This window comes from Orbicella faveolata, unplaced genomic scaffold (genome assembly GCF_042242905.1).
Source record: "Orbicella faveolata isolate gen_17 unplaced genomic scaffold, um_ofav_v1 contig_14, whole genome shotgun sequence".
Taxonomy (NCBI): domain Eukaryota; kingdom Metazoa; phylum Cnidaria; class Anthozoa; order Scleractinia; family Merulinidae; genus Orbicella; species Orbicella faveolata.
The window spans coordinates 1,169,485-1,187,395 of NW_028301541.1; the positions used below are offsets into that span (position 1 = coordinate 1,169,485).

The window sequence follows — 17,911 nt, forward strand, 5'->3', positions numbered from 1 at the left end:
ACTGGAGACAACTCATTACCAGGGTCTTCTCTTTCCTTTTCTTTTCTGCACAGGACTGGTGACTTGGGTATTTCTTTCTCCATAGGGTTGGAGTGGAGTTTACCCTAACATGACAGTTATAAGTCTAATAAGACTAATAACCTACTACAGGGGCAATTTGAGTGTGTTGAAACCTTTTTCAACATTACGTAACCGATAGCAACTTTAGGCGACTTTAGGAGAGTGGGGAGGACTTAAAATGATTGGCTCATGTAACTGTCCGATTACAGCCAACTGTCCGATTACACTGTCCTACTGTAAAATAGAAACGTTCCTAGCTGACTAAGTAGAGCAAGCAAGCAAGAACTGAGCAACCAAAACTAGGTGAATAAAACTGTTTTTTAAGCGAGAGCTAACTTTAGATCGTTTTAAAGGAGGCAGTAGCCAAGGTCACGTGGAAAAGACATACCTGTTTACAGCTGAAACCTATATTTGGAAGCTAGCGGGTCCAAGTCACGAGGAATGAGGCCACAAAGACAAGGAACAGATATGCACGAATTAGCAGAAATCTCACAACAATAATAATGATAATGATGATAATGATAATGATGATAAAACTTTATTCATAAAATTATCAAACATACACTATTAACTTTCTCTTGCTGTTTTTCATAAAAGTACAATGTATTTCAATAATCTCTAATTCCATTCAATAATAATAATAATTAATAACATAGTTTTGCTGGCGCCAAAATATGACATCAACAGCACGCCTCCTACCTGCCCCCAAGTTGAACCAATAAAAATCTTCTAGCTGTACTGTTTAGTTGTTCAATATGGCGGACGAACTGGACTTGTCGTCCTCAGAATTTTCCGATAGAAGTTCCTCTTTTCTTGATTCTTCTTTGGAACCAAGTGTTTCGGAAAGGGAAGCTGAGGATAGCGACGAAGAAACAGCTGAGTTGGAATGCAAAAGTTCTGATAGTCAACGGAGAAAAACACTAAAGGCAAAAACTAAAGGTAAGAGTAAGCTTGCTTCCGAAACAAAATCGCTAAATAAGCAGCAAATGGGAGAATTATCATTGTGAGTTTTTTCTGACGAAGAGGCTAAGAATGTGGTAAGCGAATTACGGGAACGACTTTTGAAATCGCCCAGAGTGAAAGCCTTCAAAGAGCGCTGGAAAATCACTTTGCATTTTGCAAGTGGAGAACAACAAGAGAATTTCATAAAGTTCATCATATAAACTATTTCCATCACATATTGCATTTGTGAAACATTCTGTCCAGATTTGAGATAGTTTGCCCCAAAAGAACGAGATATCAAGGTTGTTTTTCAGACAGTATGCTCCAAACTGAACTGCAATTAAGGCACACGCATTGCTTCCCTGTCTTCCCCCTAAGGTTGATTGGGAGACCTCCAGTGGAAATTTAAACTGACATTAGAACTCATATGAATGGCTTTGGCCTGTATAACATTGCCTCCATCTAAGTCTAAAGTTACACCACGGTATCCTATTTCTGAGTATCTGTTTGCAACCATTTCTCCCTTTCTGTAAATGAACCTGCCAAGAGCAGGTCCATAGCTTAGAGCTGAAAGATTGCCACCACTTGTATGCTTAAGAATTAGCTCTTATTATATGGCTGTGTCTCACAAGGACTGGGAACTACCGAATTCACGAATTTGATTGGCTGAAATCGATATTGACCGCGGTCTATATTTTCCCATCTAGACCGACATCTAGACCGGCAGTGAGGTCTGTTCACAAGACTGAGGTCAAGATTCTCCCATACAGACCGACTTAGCTTGGTTAATGAGATATTTATTATATGGCAAAGAAAAAAACTTTAATTTGTTTAATGTAACTGGTTTGCTGACATTTTGCTTGCGAACGGCGATGAACTCAACTTAAACCTTCCAAAATTTGCTCGTTCTCTTTACCTTTTTTTTGTATTCAGGCTTTTTGGCACTTCCATAAGTGATTGAGAAGAAAATAAAAGAAAATAGTGAACATTTTTGTATTTTAGTTTGCTACTTTTTCAACGCAAAATGAAACCGGTCTAGGTGCTGGTCTAGATGGGAAAATCTAGACCGCGGTCAATAGCGATTTCAACCAATCAAATTCGTGAATTCGATAATTCCCAGTCCTTGTGAGACACAGCCATATAATAACACTAAATACAGACTCTAAAGCACTCCCATTAATTCTCAGTGGACTAATAAAATACTTCCCATCAGGAGATACATGACAAAAAAACATTCACAAAATGCCAGGAAACCGTAGACAACAATCCTCAGAAGGTCCCACATCTGGAAAATGGAACAAAATGCCAGTTAGCAATAATAACCAGCTAAATTTAATTTTAATTGCAGTTCCATAGTGTAAGATGATCATGCAGCCTCCCCCCCCCCCCCCCCTTTCCTTAGCGCAATAGGGAAATACGCTGGGACTGATGAATTATATACAAATGTTACACTGGCTAAGAAAAGCTATTAAAAATCTTGATAGTGTTTAAACTGCTAGGTTTGCTAGAAAACTGTAAATTGTCTGTTAAGTTATTGTGTTTACATGAGAAACAAGAAATGGAACTTCTTCATGTTCATTTAGTGTTAAATCTTGTTACGCTGGCAAAAAACACAAGTGGAACAGTGGAAAGCATGCTTGAAATGATTTCTTTGCATGAGAAAAAGAAAAGGAAACAAAAGGACAATTCATCCGAGTTCTCCTTCCAGTAAATGCACTGAATGACATACAGTACGGTGGGTGTAGGGTCATGATTTTACAAATGTTAATTTACTGACCTGCCAAGCAAGGAATTTCTTTTGCCTTGATGTGATACATGGTACAAAGCAATCAACATTAAATGACCAAATTATATTATCACATTCAACTCTTAAGACTGAAGTTTATAAGTAATAAATTTATAACTTATAGAAACTTGACTGGCACATGCAAAGTAAGGATTTGTAGTACAAGCACTAACATCGTAGGTTGAAGCTGCTGATGCAAAGGGTGTTACTAGCTAGATAAAGACTTTTAATAATGGGTGACTATAAATTCTTATATTTTCTTCCTGCTTTTTTGGGAATTGATGTAATCAATATTTTAGTTTAGCAGGTCTGGACATGCCAAATAGTTCTTAATAGCAATTTAAAAGCCATTGGGGTGCAGGGAGTATTCATGAACAAAAGAAATTTCAGTACCATGTTAAGTTTTAAATACATGTATATCCTTGTTACATTACATGTAATTTGTAAAAAGATTGACATGTACCTGTCTGAGAATGTGTGCTGAACCATCCTTCAAAGTACTTCACCCATTTCTGATATTGGCCAGGACAGGGCTCCACAGATTGTTTACTCTACGATGACTGAGCAATCCTTTTTCAAAAACAAGATTGCAAGCCTCTAAATATTTGGCTACTTCTTTTTCTGATTGTCCTTCGATGTCCATAATGGCAGCAATCATAAATCATTGCTTGAAAAGCAATAAAATAGAAAGCTACAGTCTGTATGCTGTTTTTTTTTCTGTTTAAGTGAATCGAGAATCAAGATTAATGATACCTGCATAATCTTTGCAGGCCTGACATTGAGGCATGTCCAATTGTCTCTATAGACGTAAGCATATTTCAGTCCACGCACTTTTCGACCCATTCCCATTTCTGCTTTTTCCATTTCCTCAGTGAACACCCTTTGAATGGTTTCCCAGCCAAAAAACTGTTCCATCCAGAGTGATTGACCTGGAGCCACTGGGCCTGGAGCTGTAAAGTGCTGCAATCATGTTCTGTAACTAGAAATAAATGTAAAAGTTTTAAAGTTTGTTAATATCTTTATTAGTTAGTGACATAATGTATGCTGTGTACTCTCAAGTTGGGACCAAGTCAGGACTGCAATTACACCTACACTGTAAATAAATTAATTTGTATAATTTGACAAGGCAATTATATTGTATTCATGTTAACTTTAATCTAATTCTATTCTTTATTTTCATATTTTCATCTTTATTTATAGTTATATTTGAGGAAAAATTAATGACCAAAGCTGGTAGTAAATAGCTGGCTTAACATGTAAATTACCTGTTACAAATATCAACTAATTATAGGTTTTAATTTTTTTTTAGCATATTGTCTACTACAGCTGTACATACACGACAACAACAAAATAATTATATAACAGATAATTATTGAACAACCTGATGAGAATATCATGAGAAAAATTGGTCTGCCTGTAGAATCCTCTGGATTAGGAAAGGAGACATCCAAGAAATATTTGTCAGGCAAACTGTCAGCTACCTCAGTCACTGGAAACTGAGTTCTCCCATGGCCAGTTAGCATCTTTAACACAGTCAGGTTAGATGATGCTCCATCGCATTGGATGATTGCCACCTTAAATCTGTAAATGCTTTTAGGCAAAGCATGACAAACTCTGTAAGAGTAATTGAAGCTATGGATTTCTCAATTGGAAAGTAGCTGGGTCCAACTAGATCATATGCTGAGGTTTCATGTATGTCCCTCTATAGAAACTGCATAACATAGCTGGCTTTCTGTGCACCAAATTGCACTGTAAACATCATGCAGCACTTTCAATTCATCTTGTGGAATAGCGAATCCAGTTGTCCCTCCACCTTTCAAATTCCAGGCAACCTTCATTTGCACTTGTAAATTATGATATTTTATTACCATGAACATTTTGGTGGTACATTACAACTGGTGAAACAATTCATGTGTTGCTCTAAAAGATGTTCACAAGCACTAAACTCTTATACAGTCAGTATACAGATTAGTCATTTCAGATAATAGTAATAATAGGGTAATGGTATTTGGAAAAAACAAAGGCAAACTACTAGACCCCAAAAGGCCCTGTTAGGTTAACACCAAACCTATAAAAATTTCCAAGAGCTTACAACTTTATCTGAATAGTTTGTCCCTTTTTCTTAGCATTGAAACGTAAATATTAAAATTGAAAAAACGAGAGTTCCCTGCAGCTTTTGCATCCACTTTCTGTTTTCACTTTTCAATCCTTGTCACGTACAAGCTTTTTGCCTATGTAAAGTTTTTTTGTGTGTGTCTGTGTCAATAATAACAATAACAATAACAACAACAAGAATAATTATAATCATTATCATTATCATTATTATTATTATTATTATTATTATTGACAGAACCATGGATCATTATTTTTGTAAACCCCCTTAACCCTTAAATAGCCCTTTCCAAAATCTTTCAACCCCAAAAAGTCACCTCAAATCTTCTCCTCCTTCAAAAATTCTCAGATTGCAAGTTACTCACTCCAAAAAAGGCCACTGGAGAATCATTTTGAACAGAAACTTACCTAAGATCAAATTAAAGCACTTTGTCCTCTAAATTACAATAAATCCTACCTACTCTTACGGTAAGCAGTAACAACCTATTCCCCTCTTGCCAGTCACTGATAAAAATGTTACATACAGTATGCAAATGCAGTGTTCCTGATCCACTACTCTGATAATCATAAAGCTAAATACACTGTAATTACCACTGTAATACTTAAGGGTAACTACTGTAGTGGGGGACCATCCAATCAATGAAAACCAATCACAGGATGGAATTATGTGAAAAATAAATTCAAATAACTTCAAAATCTATTTTTACGATAATTACTGCAGAAATTATTGCACGCTCTTTGCTAATTTGCATTGTCAATAAGTGGACAGACACAGGAATGAGAGGCTTAACCACGAGAGGCTGTTATCCTCTAGACCATAAATGCGCAGTTTTTCAATCAATATCTCATGGTTAACAAGATCGAAGGCCTTTTGGAAGTCGGCGAAAACTAAGCCATTTCACAATTTCTTAGTGTCCTCTAACTCTTTGTATCGCATGCACCAACAAGATTTTAGTCCATTTTATTGATGTTAGTAATTCTACCAGTTTTATACTTATTATTATTCATACTTAGATATTTTTAAAATCATTGTGATTTATATTTTAGTTGTTTAAGGGAGGGCCACGAGTTTATCAGTCCATGACTGTGAAGTGTTTTTACCCTCATTAAATAAAGTTACTGACTTACTTACTTACTTACTTAGGAATTTATAATTTATGCGATGCGGCAACAAGCTAGAGTAGACAATTTGACAAATTGATATTGCAAAAACAAATTGACGTAAGTTTTTCGTGCGTCTGTCCTGTTATTGACAATGAATTTCATCATAACATTGTCAAAGTAGTCTGCGGATCCACTCGGCTACTCGCCTTGTGGATCCACAGCTACTTTGAAAATGTTATGATAACATTCATGATCAATAACAGGACAGACGCATGAAAAACTTATGTCAATTTGTTAAATTTTGCATTAGAGTTATTAAATTTTGTTTGATCAACAGGTGATGAAATAAATAAGAGCCACTGGAACATTTTTCCGTTCCCTTTCACACACAAGGCCAGTACCACAGGGGTGCCAAATGCCCTGTGGTTATCTCGGGGTAGTATTAAACGTTCTCAGTCTCTCAGGCAGTGACTAATTTCAAATACACTTGCCCCAGGACTAAAATATGAGCAAACGCCTGTTTAATGCCGGCTTGGGAAGGTGGGAAGGATGGGCACTGATGGAATTGACTGATGCATAATGGCTCTACATAAGGTTATACCACGTATTTACAGATTTACATTACATGATCGGCTTAACTCACCATTTTTGAGTTGGTCTCTGAAGAATGATTCCTTGCCACACCTTGCAGTTTTTAGACTTCAGTCTTAAAAAGGGCGTTAACAAACCTCACAGGCTTGGGTAGATAGCCTAATTCGACTTCTACATTCGCTAAAGTTGACGGTAATCCAGGGCAGAGAGTATGCCTGCATTTAAGATACCGGTTGGCCAAATTTTTAAGTTCTTTGTCGCAAGCAGAACCACTCAAGCTGCCTGATTTTAGTACAGCTTGCTCTACTACAGGACACTGTAACTGTCACTGACAATTGGCATAAACTATAAGCTGTGCAGCTCTAAAAGGATCAGTTTCTGGGCGATAACAGAGGCCTGTAAAGCAACGAATAGCTAGGGCGAAGAATGGCATTTGGTTAGAATGTTGAAATGGTGTAGCGTGGTCATCATCCAAGACTAAAATTTCAGCACTAAAACCAGCGCAACCCAGAACTGACGCCCAACTTCTCACCAAATGCTCTTCGTTTCTTCTCCTTTGCTGGTCAAGCTCATTGGCAACTAAATCTTCGTTCTTTAACTCGATTGACCTTCTCAAAACTGACATCAAAACTGTACGTACTGACTTTGGAGAGAGAGGCTCGACGCCATCTTTATCGCTTTGTTCGCTGCTTTTAGACGAAGGACAGGACTTCATCATAATCAGTTTCCCAAAAGTATTCTCTAGGCGTTTTTTTTTTTTTCGCTTTTCAACTTAACTTTTTTTTTTGTTAGAATAAGACGTGTAGCTACGTATGATAGTCGGACTTCTCGAATCAAAGCAAAATAAGCATTGTACAACTAAGCTGATATAAACCAAAACGATCAAGTCTGCAAGTAATGAGCGAGAGGTCTTATTGAATCATGGGAACATTACAGGGGAAAACTGTAAAAGGGAAGAACAACTCAAATAGGAAAGAGAGGAGTGGCGGCACATCGAGGCAAATCAGCAAAGAGACGTCAGAGACGTCTCAAATTAAGTATACACGCTTTTATATCGGTCAGCGGAAACCAGGCTTAATGCGGACATGATTAGAAAACAGTTTCTAAAAATAGCTCAAGGTGTGAAAAAGCACCGGCCCAATTAGGAGATGAAGGCTCCTCGTGATGTGCTCCTGAAACAAATCATTCCGATTTTCAGCTCTTCTCAATTTCATCCCTTTCTGTAAACTATGTTTTGCCTCCTCGTTTAATGACTTGATTAGAATTTTTATAGAATTGTTATATACTTTTGTGCTGTAAATAATTATCCGGCGTAAAGTTTTACTGAAGAATAAAATTTTATAATATATATTTATAGTAATGGTAATGATAATAATAACAATGTATTTCTATAGCGCCTTTTCTCAACGATTCAAGGGCGCTTATAACATATTGTTTAACCTAATTAAGAAAAAGTACTGAATATCGAAAAAGCGAAAAGAAAGCAATTAAATTAATTACAAGAATATATCATAAAAAGGTAAAAAATCTGAAAGATCGAGTTTTTAAGTTAGAAAATACTTTTCGCACTTGGGTCATAGTGCACAAAAGGCTCAAAGGTCCACTCTCTCGTTATAATTGGACTTTTTCATTTATTCCCGTCAAGGTGTAGCACATTGCAGTGTTTGTTATGTGAATAAGTTGTTCAAACGTCCAGCAGATTTTCGCTTGGCGCCCTATTCTTCTCAGAATTATCAGTACCAGCGAACAGTGGGCGACAAATTTATCAGTAGGGGTAGATGCCTCGAACCATTACGTTAAACCTCATAAGCGTTGCTTTGAAATAAAAAGCTTGTCTTTCGAAAAAAAGCAAGAGGTTTGCTGAAAATGGGTTTGGGAAGCAGTATTAACCTGCCATCTTTTTAGACAAGCTTTGGTTAATTCTGTCGGCCTCCCGGCTGATTGGTTTCTCGCTTGTGTCACTGATAAGTTTGGTTCACTTTGGCTTGTAAGAGCTGGTAATGCGATGTTTTAACTCAAACTCTATACTCGAACTGGAAATCATGTAATGGACGACAATCCCGCGTCCACCCCTGGCTGCATCGACTGCAACCGTTTCAGTTTCATTATTATTATTTGTGCCGATAACTGAACCCTAACCAAACGAAATTCTCTCTAACTATAACTCAGTAAAAATCAATTCGATAGTTCCAACCTTTTGATAGATGCCAAACAAGAAAGAATGTCACAATGAACTTGAAAACCACCACTGACTTCATCTTCAAGCTGAAAAAGACAAAGTTACAATTAGGTTAAAAAATGTCTACATATATTTGCTGACTTTCAATTACGATCCAGGTTGAAAATGTACTAGGCGAATCGGTGTTCTAACTTTACTGAGGGTGCACAAGGTTAAGACTCTTTCTAAGCTCCTCCAGGCGAGAATTTTTTTTTTTTATAAAGGTGGCATAATCGTTTACAGGTTTTGCACAGTTAATGCTTGGCTAGGTTCGTGTCTTGTCACGCTGCCTGCTGCAAGACAAACTACTTAGTGAAGAGAGCAGAGTGAAGAGAGCAGTATGTTAGGGAAAGGTTGTTTACTTATTAAACATCGTCAATGAAAACAATTTAATTCAAATTGCTCTCAATTAAATAAATACGAAATTGTAGAAAAAATTGTTTTTCCTGTTCCAAGCGGTTCAAATTAAAAATTTCCGATTTGAACGTTCCCTGATCGTGGCTCATATAAATGTAAATATTTAGTACGCGTGACATAAGCAGGTAGTTGCCTTCTTGGCAGGTCAATAAGACTTCGCCTATGGTTAACGCAAGAATGGGTGCCAGACTAAGCAAGCCGTCAGTTAGTTGTCGCTATAAAACTAAACTGAAATGAAAAAAAAACTTTCAAAAACATACGCTTTGATATACAAAACATTTTGAACAAACAACACTCTGTATCAATCGGTGCAGTTTATTCATATTAAATAAAAAATTCTTAATTGTGATGGTGGTTGGGATGCCATGTCCTAACTTCGTATATATCTTACGATTTTACTCTCTCTCTACTTTCTCTTGACTTCTTTTTTCTCAGTTTAAAAATATTTCGCCGAGCATCTTGATTTTAGCTCTATCCTCGGTGTTTGAAAATGCCATGAAGCATTATTTCGTGCCTGATATATTACTTTCAAAATAACTAATTTTATAATCCATCAAATATTTTCGCTCGCGCGCGATTGGTCTAAACACGTCACATGACCGAATATTCCCTGAAACTGGGGAATATCCGAGGATATTCCCCAATTTTCAAAACTGCGCGCGTTGCGAAAAAGATTTGAAGAATAATAGACACAATAGCCTCCATTTTGGGCGAAAATATGTTCGGATATTTGTCCTTAGACATTATCTGTTCCTCGAAGCTCGCAGTTTTCCTCAAGCTACGCTCTCGGAAAACAGTTCACTTGTCGCAACAAATAATGTCCGCGGACAAATATCCGAGTATATTTTAGCGCCAAATGGAGGCTATTGTTTATATATTGCAAATTGAGGATTTCAATTCCAAAGATATCCAGTGTCTTGAAAGCAATTTTAGGCTTGAAAAACTTCCTAGAGATGGAAACACCGACATTTAGAGCTTACATCATCAAAGAAAGGACAAGAAACATACGACAGGGAACGGAATGCGGGTCCTTTAAAATATTTCTGCCTGCTTCGTTTTGAAGGTTGAAGTTTGACCCTTAACTATCTCTTTTCTTGTCATATCATTAAAAATTAAGGGTCTGGGTGGTTTAATGTTTAGCAGTCACCTTATAATTGGTATTTTCTGTGAACTGGCATTAGTTTGTAGCAGCTTACCAGACACTCAGGAACACTTCACTAACGGAGGAACACACAAAACAAATTGAGTTTTCTGCTTTTCAGCGTAAGGTATGTCCCAAGTTGATGCTTTCACATATTGATTTCATCTTGTTATTTCCTTTTTTCGGTATATATGTTTACACTCCTTCCATTAAATCAAGTCACTTTTACCGTTGTCCTTCCCTTTGGAAATGACATTATTTTACCTACCAAAGAACAAAATCAGGAAGAAGAATCAGCTTTAGGTAAAAAAATCTATCGACAGACAGAAAGTTTTTAAAAGTGCTACAAGTACGAATTCACACGATTCATGCGAATAGATTATTTTTAGAAGCACGGTGAACATTTAAGAAACAATAAAAAATGGACAACGAACAGTTTGACATAATGTAAAAAAGTTGCTTAATTGGAAAAAGTTCTCGAAGTACGTGAACTTTCTTTCCTTGCAATTGTGGTCTTCAAGTAAAGCTTTTCGGCAGCAAGCTTTGAAATAAAATATTAGATATCAAAACGGAGAGTCGAAGTGCCAAAATTCACAGAGCAAAATACCGTGATGAGTTCTACTATCGAAGATTCCGATCGCGATCCCGCTTAAACTTGCTAAAAGTTTTTGTTTTTTAACGCTAAAAAGTCACCAAGAGGTAATTCAGTCTGAGTGAAACACTGGTCTTCGCAAACGGGCGCTGACTACAAGTCGCGACCAACAAAAAAATTGTTTTCAATATATACTCCTTTTAAATTGTTTAATTATTCAGCACTAGGTTATATCTTTGTAGTTATATAGAATAGGTAGTTGTAGAAGTTTAAATAGATATTTGTAGACAGTGTTCTTAATCATATCATTTTCATTTTTCCATTTCTTATTTTCTAAATAATACATACGTTCAACACTTCTCATTTTGCTTTAAGAAAAACTGCTATAATTTCCTCTTTTGTTAATTCTGGGAGGTTTTTGTACTTATAACGCTACTTGTTCTAATCACTGAAAATTCTTTTTCTATGCCAGTAAAGCGATGTTTTACTGTTGTTCAAGTTGTGTTATTCGTAGACATTTGTACCCCGAATGAAACAAATAATATTTGGATTTGACAAGTTGTGCTGTAAGGTCATTAACCACCTGCCATGTTTCTTGACACAGGACAGAGATGAAGATTGTCTTGACCGTTTTTGTGGGATGGGCAATGTTTCTAATGGGTTTGTCCTTTGATAACTTATTTGTTTTTGTAATTTCCCAAATAGAAAACAACAACACCAAAGAAAATGCGGAGGAGAAAAATTGAGATCACGTCATAAAATCCAAATTGTTGTTAAATAATTTTGAAATTTGTGTTTTTCATTTGAAGCATTTTTATTTACAATTTTGTTTTGTTTTTCGTTTTTGGATTTTTTGGTTCAGAATAGTTATAGAAATATTTAGGGCTTTTAATTGCCTGGAGAGGACTTTCAATGATGTGGAAAATTCTTAAGAATGCATTATCATTCCAACACCTATATTTTAGATCTGTGATACTTGTTTTTCTTATTTTAGATTTTAATACTTTTTATTTTATAGAGGACCTCCCTGAAAACCACGTATTTACGTGACGGGCGCTTCCTCTTTAAAGATTGTTATTATTATTATTATTATTATTATTATTATTATTATTATTATTATTATTATTATTACCTTTAAGCCGCCATCTGATCCTTCAGGCTCTTTGTTGTGACATTTTTTCCATATGGGCGTATAAGTCAATTAATTTATTTGCTCATATTTTTGTTTAATACTATAACAATTTTTACAAATATTGTATATTCTTGTTTCACCTCGTATTTGATGATAAGACTGCACTTGGATAATATCGATACAAAATTTTTAATACGAAAACGGTTCTTTTTGAAGGTGTAGCATCGTCCGACAAATATAATCCACTAACGGAAACAGGTCTGTTAGAGGGTAAGTTGTGATTTTATTGTATAGGCAAGCTGATATAGTTTACTTGTACATCTTGTAATTTTATTGTAGACTATGGTGTTTCACTTTCAATAGAGTGAAAAGTTCAATCAACGTCAATTTACAGGAATCTATTCTGCTGCCGTGTTTAAACGTTCGCGTTTTCGTTTGAGAATTCAAACTCTTTGACAGTATTTCCGGTTAGAAACAAATGGTTTTTAATTAACTGAAGGTTTCAAGCCCTTTTATCCCGTCTGGCTGTCCACGCTAATACATCCAGAGAACCGACGTTAGCGCCGAGATTGCTATCCATGTCATCGTATCCAACACCCGTTGAAATAACTTACCGATGACAACTAACAACATGAATGCCTCAATTTATAAACACATAACTGATAATGAGTGAGGAAACTGGGACTGAAGTAGACCTTGTGAATACTGACTATATTTCCGAATAATGTCTAATTACAGACAGTCCTGTTTGCAACACAAAGGCGGATGTGATTCTTCTGATTCAAGACAGTCAAGGTATTTCCTCGGCGACAGTTGGGAAAATTAAAACCGTGGTAAAAAGAATGCTGACTCAACTAAGCAGTGAATCAATTGACTTCAACTTCGCTGTGGCAACGTACGCTACTTCGCGGCGAATAAGTTGTTTTGGAAACACCGCAGAAACAATCAGTTACATAGACAACGAATATCAACACAGAGGAAAAGGCCTTAACCTGTTAAACCTTGCCTTGAGTGAAATGGTCACGAAAGCGTTTGACAAGCGTCCTGACGACAGAAAAACTGACACTGCAAAGGTGAGCTTTAACAAGATTAGATAAAGGGAAGAGAGTTAATCCCCCACATAAGCCTTATTCTCTCTCTCAAACTATTTTTAGATGTGGTATCCACTCTTCCCGAGGAAAGCGTTACCACGCGGGTTGCGTAGATGTTTCCGTGATGAATAAATGTGCGTCATAGGACTGGCCATTTTTATTATTTTTATTTATTTATTTATTATTCTTATTATTATTAATTTTATGATTTCTGAAGCCAGGGATGATCTAAACATAACTCAAGAAGGATTACTTTAGGAAAAGGTCCATATGGTCAAATTAACTCTTCTCCATGATTTCAATTACGGCTATTTTCTGTTTGGTTAAACTGTGTTGTCAACGAATTGAATTTATCTGCATTTTCTTCGTTTTTCATCAAAGTTGGTATCAGTACAGATTAAAGACACAGGGAATTTGGGATAATATTATATTTTGTTAAATATTGTTTCAAAATAAACAAAAACCCTTTAAGATAGCAGGTCTCAAATTCGAAACTCTGTTGTTCACAAAGTTGTTCCTCTATTTCCTCTTATTCAACAAATCTTCTTCAATTCTCATCTAGGTTTTAGTCATATTCTCAGACGGGAACACGGTGGATGAGAATGGGGAACTTATAGACCCCGTCATGCTTGAGAAAACAGCCGAAATGTTGAGAGTCGATGACAACATCAGAATAGCTGGTGTCCTTATTCCCAACAATGAGACCACGGCTGAATTTAAACTACGATTGTATCAGTTAAAAAGTATCACCTCTGAATTCGATGACGCCATCGACGCTGATTTTTCTGGTAACCTTGACAGCATCGCAGATCTCCTTACGTTGCGCGTAAAGCGATTGGTCGGTTGCCTTGGTAAGAATTTATTTTAATTCACAAGGAACTCATTCTGCCTACTTTGACAAAATCACGGATTGGCTCCATTACCAGCCGCTAGATCGGAGATCTCCTAGCAATTAACGTAAAATGGTTGGCTTGTTAATATGTTAAGAATCTATCTTAATTGAGAAGGAACCCCATTACTCTGTATCTTTCTATCACTCGTTACGGAGTGGACATGTAAATTGTAACGGTCCTCTTGAGTGATCTCTTTTTCAGTACGGAGGGCGGAGGGGGGGGGGGGGGGGGGGCTGGGAGCAAGATGGGGGAACCCTTTGGGGATATGCTCCACAGTTTTTCTCAATTGGCCCAATGTGTCATTATCCAGTTCCTGGAGGTCTCTAAAGAATAACATCTGCGCTTGTATATTTTTTTATGAAAACAAATGGAATGATTCAACAAGTGTTCGTTAAATACACCCTTGTGGTCTTTCCTATTTGTCTTTGCTTGCCATCAGCCATTTCGTTCGCTGCAAAGTTATGTACAATTTTAGATTAAAACAAAGTAATAAGTATAAATTCATACCTACATTATGTACTCATTATACGAGATTACTCTGCTCCCTGTTCCCCTCCCCTCCCCCGTTCCCTGTTAAACCGCCACGCCCGCTTTGCTCATATATCACCCTTACCAAACCGAAATCTTGTGAACGGATTTTTTTCTCCAAAGTGAATAAAACGTAACACCTTAAACCGTATTTTGAAGCCAACAACTTAAAAGAACAGTTAATGAGAGGGCACGACTGTTACCAAGTTGTTTATATCAAAATAAAAGATACGTTGATAAAAGATACTTACCTTAGTTTGTTTCATTGCGCCTGCTATAAATTTCATAACAATTTTGTTTATTCCAATAGTTAAGTACACCGTCAAAGTCTATACCCCAGATAGACGTGCGCGGAGGTTCAACATACTGACCGTAAGGATTAAAGGACAAGGGAACGCAAAAACTACAGACCATGTTTTCCACGAGACAACAGAACACACAGAAAAGTATGATATGTTCTTTTTGTGTCCAGCCAAGTTTAAGGTGTGGGGACATCGCCATACCTTTTCGTGGTTGAAATTCGTGGCTTTGAGTCACTTAGTGGTTTTCTTGTTTATCTATAGACTAGTGTTAAAATCATTATAGCAACGTTTAAGGCTAATCATGTTTCGGCCTAGTGTGAACACAGCTTTAGATATTTCGAATGCTCACCCCTGTCTATTCTCTATGGGTTAGTTCCCCACGGAATGCCGGGCGATAAAATGTTTGCAACTTTTGGCTGAGACCAAATTCCAGGCAAGAGTAAGTGGACACGCGCTGCTACCAGCCTTTCCCTCAGGTCACTATTTAGCCAACGCTTACCTCTCCAGAGAGGACTAATTTTTCCACGTACAGACAAACCCGGGTGGAACTCCTCAAAACTTAGGCGGCGATATGCAGAACGTTTGTTGAAACCCTTACCTTTAGTCAGAGCAGAGCACGTGATTTTGTATTCCCTATCTCAGACGTGACCCAAAAATGGTTACCCTATTTCAGCTCTTTATAATTTGGACCTGTTTAACAAAGAATGCCTTCAACTGAGATATGTGGAAGTTCTCTGAACTTAGTGTAAATTTTAGAATATCGATGATTTATTTGAGATCGAAGGTGGATTGTTTTATTTTTTAAGCAACCTACACGTGATTGTATCAGAGTTCTATGATCTTGATGTGGGCACTGTGAAGAGGATTGACATAAAAGCAAAAAGTATCGGAGACAGGGATTGTCTCTACTGGTACCTAAACGAGGTACAGTAATAATATTTTCTGCAAACGTTTTAAATAAAGTTGCGCAGTTTTAGACCTGGTATTTCCAGCACAAGTAACATAAATAATGGGAAGCCTTAAACCAAAAGATAAAGGTAAAGTCTGCATACGACCCAAGTGGCCCATCAGGCAGGAGCTTTTCCGGTTTCTGTAACATGAAGCGACTAGGAGAATTTCTACTCCCCCTTGGATGGGATGCTAGTCCATCGCAGGGTTACCCCCAGCATTAAGTTGGCCGGTACCCATTTATACATCTGGGTGGAGAGAGGTACTGTGAGAGTAAAGTCCCCGCAATGTCCCCCGCCAGGGTTGGAACCCAAACCGCTCGATCTGGAGAAGAGTGCACTAACCATGACGCCACCCAACCTCTCTGCCCTTAAACCAAAGCTTGTCATTAATGTTGCCTTGCTCATATGCCTAACACAAGTCACTTTAGACTATTTGTGTTGTTTGTGTATCAGGTGAAGGTTATTAAGGGAGGAGAAACGGTAACTGCATTCTTCAATAAAGCGATTGGAAAATATCCGGAACGAGGCCGTTGGTATTCTGGTAAGTCCTAACGCAAATCTCTTGTAAAAACTAGAAAACAGTTTGTGGTTCAAATTTCCAATGTCCATGTGTACACTTTAAAACTTCCACTTCGATAGGATTTACTATAATTTAACTACTATGGAATCCCGATTTCTCGAAACCTCTATTTTTCGAACCTCCTGTACACTCGACCCAAAACTCATTTCCCAACCCCCCCCCCCCCCTCCCCACCCTTCAGTCGAACATTGTAGTTTTTCCCTCGATTTCTCGAACAACCGTATTTTTTCAAAGCAGTTTTCGTTCCATCGGAGGTTCGAAAAATCGGCATTGCACTATAGCAGTCGAAGCGACTGACTGCGCGCCAGACAAACGGTGTTTTCCATAGTAGCGTAGGAAAAATTATTTCAAAGGAACCCAAAGGAGTACGAAAAGATGTATTGAGATAGAGATACGGGTGTTAAACGTACGAATTTGCACTATGAAAATCTGACGAAAGATTGACATATTAAGACTAATACTTTCCATCGCACACATATGTCAGTAATTAGCTCATATTAACCGAGCAGGAGGTCTGTATGGGGGAATCTTGACCGAGGTCTTGAGTACAGACCGAACGCAGTGAGGTCTGTACACACGATCGAGGTCAAGATTCTCCCATACAGAGCAACTAAGGTTATAAGATGTTTATTGTGTGGCAAACAAGAAAAACTTAATTCGTTTAACGTAACTGGTTTTACTTGTAATAGCTGACATTTTGCTTACGAACTGTGATGAGCGGAACTTCAATCTGCCAAAGTTTACTCGTCTTTACGTTTTTCTCATCAGGCTTTTTGGCATTTTTTAATAAATATTTTTAGAAGAAATCGTCAACATTTTTGTGTCTTAGATTGCAAATTTTTTAACCGCAAAATGTAACCGGCCTAGATGGGAAAATCTAGACAGCGGTCAAAAATGGCTCCAGCCAATCAAATTCATGAATTCGGTAGTTCCCAGTCCTTGTGAGACACAGCCATATAATAAAAGACCAATAAAACCACAAAAGAACGTGGAATGAAAAAAGATGGCAAACCAAAACAACAGAAATAAAAACGAAAAGACTGAGCTACCGTAACGTTTTCTCGTTACAAAGTCTGCTTACTGTGCATGCCAAATTCTAGTGTAAATTGGAAGCTTCTGCATGCAGCTTACAAACTCTAGCTTAATTCTAGCCGAAAATGGAAGATAACGTTCATCAAGTCATATTTCACCTTTTTAATACTGTTAAATTTTTGAAATAAATTAATATCTTCATTACTCATGGTACTTGTTTCATCCGACCTCGCAGCTCTTAGCAACTCCAGATTTTTCAGTATGTCTTTTATCAACTAACACGTGGTAAAACGACAAGCGAAGAAACCTGATGTTGTCATGACCGGTATTAATACGCAATTCCGTTTAGCCAATCACAAGTTTTTCTTAAAAAGCGCCGTCGTCTTTAAAAAGATTTTTTACTGAAAAAAATATCATTGAAGTAGGCTATGTATGGGAGA

At 37.2% G+C, this 17,911-nt stretch overlaps 1 protein-coding gene across 1 annotated transcript; it reads left to right on the forward strand.

Moving 5' to 3' along the window:
* Positions 1-52: 52 nt before the first annotated feature.
* Positions 53-15,224, forward strand: LOC149113580 (uncharacterized). Its single transcript, XM_089287360.1, has 6 exons — positions 53-999; positions 12,312-12,365; positions 12,834-13,168; positions 13,749-14,037; positions 14,918-15,090; positions 15,171-15,224. The coding sequence occupies exons 1-6, from the start codon at positions 816-818 to the stop codon at positions 15,222-15,224; spliced, it is 1,089 nt and encodes a 362-aa protein (XP_089143486.1). The 5' UTR covers positions 53-815.
* Positions 15,225-17,911: the final 2,687 nt, after the last annotated feature.

What these genes read in the sequence shown, in the direction of transcription:
- LOC149113580 (XM_089287360.1), top strand. Translation starts at nt 816, where the DNA reads ATGGCGGACGAACTGGACTTGTCGTCCTCAGAATTTTCCGATAGAAGT. An exon ending in ACTAAAGGCAAAAACTAAAG is followed by an intron (nt 1,000 to 12,311) that starts GTAAGAGTAAGC and finishes TTCTTTTTGAAG; the next exon opens with GTGTAGCATCGTCCGACAAA. An exon ending in GCGATTGGTCGGTTGCCTTG is followed by an intron (nt 14,038 to 14,917) that starts GTAAGAATTTAT and finishes TTATTCCAATAG; the next exon opens with TTAAGTACACCGTCAAAGTC.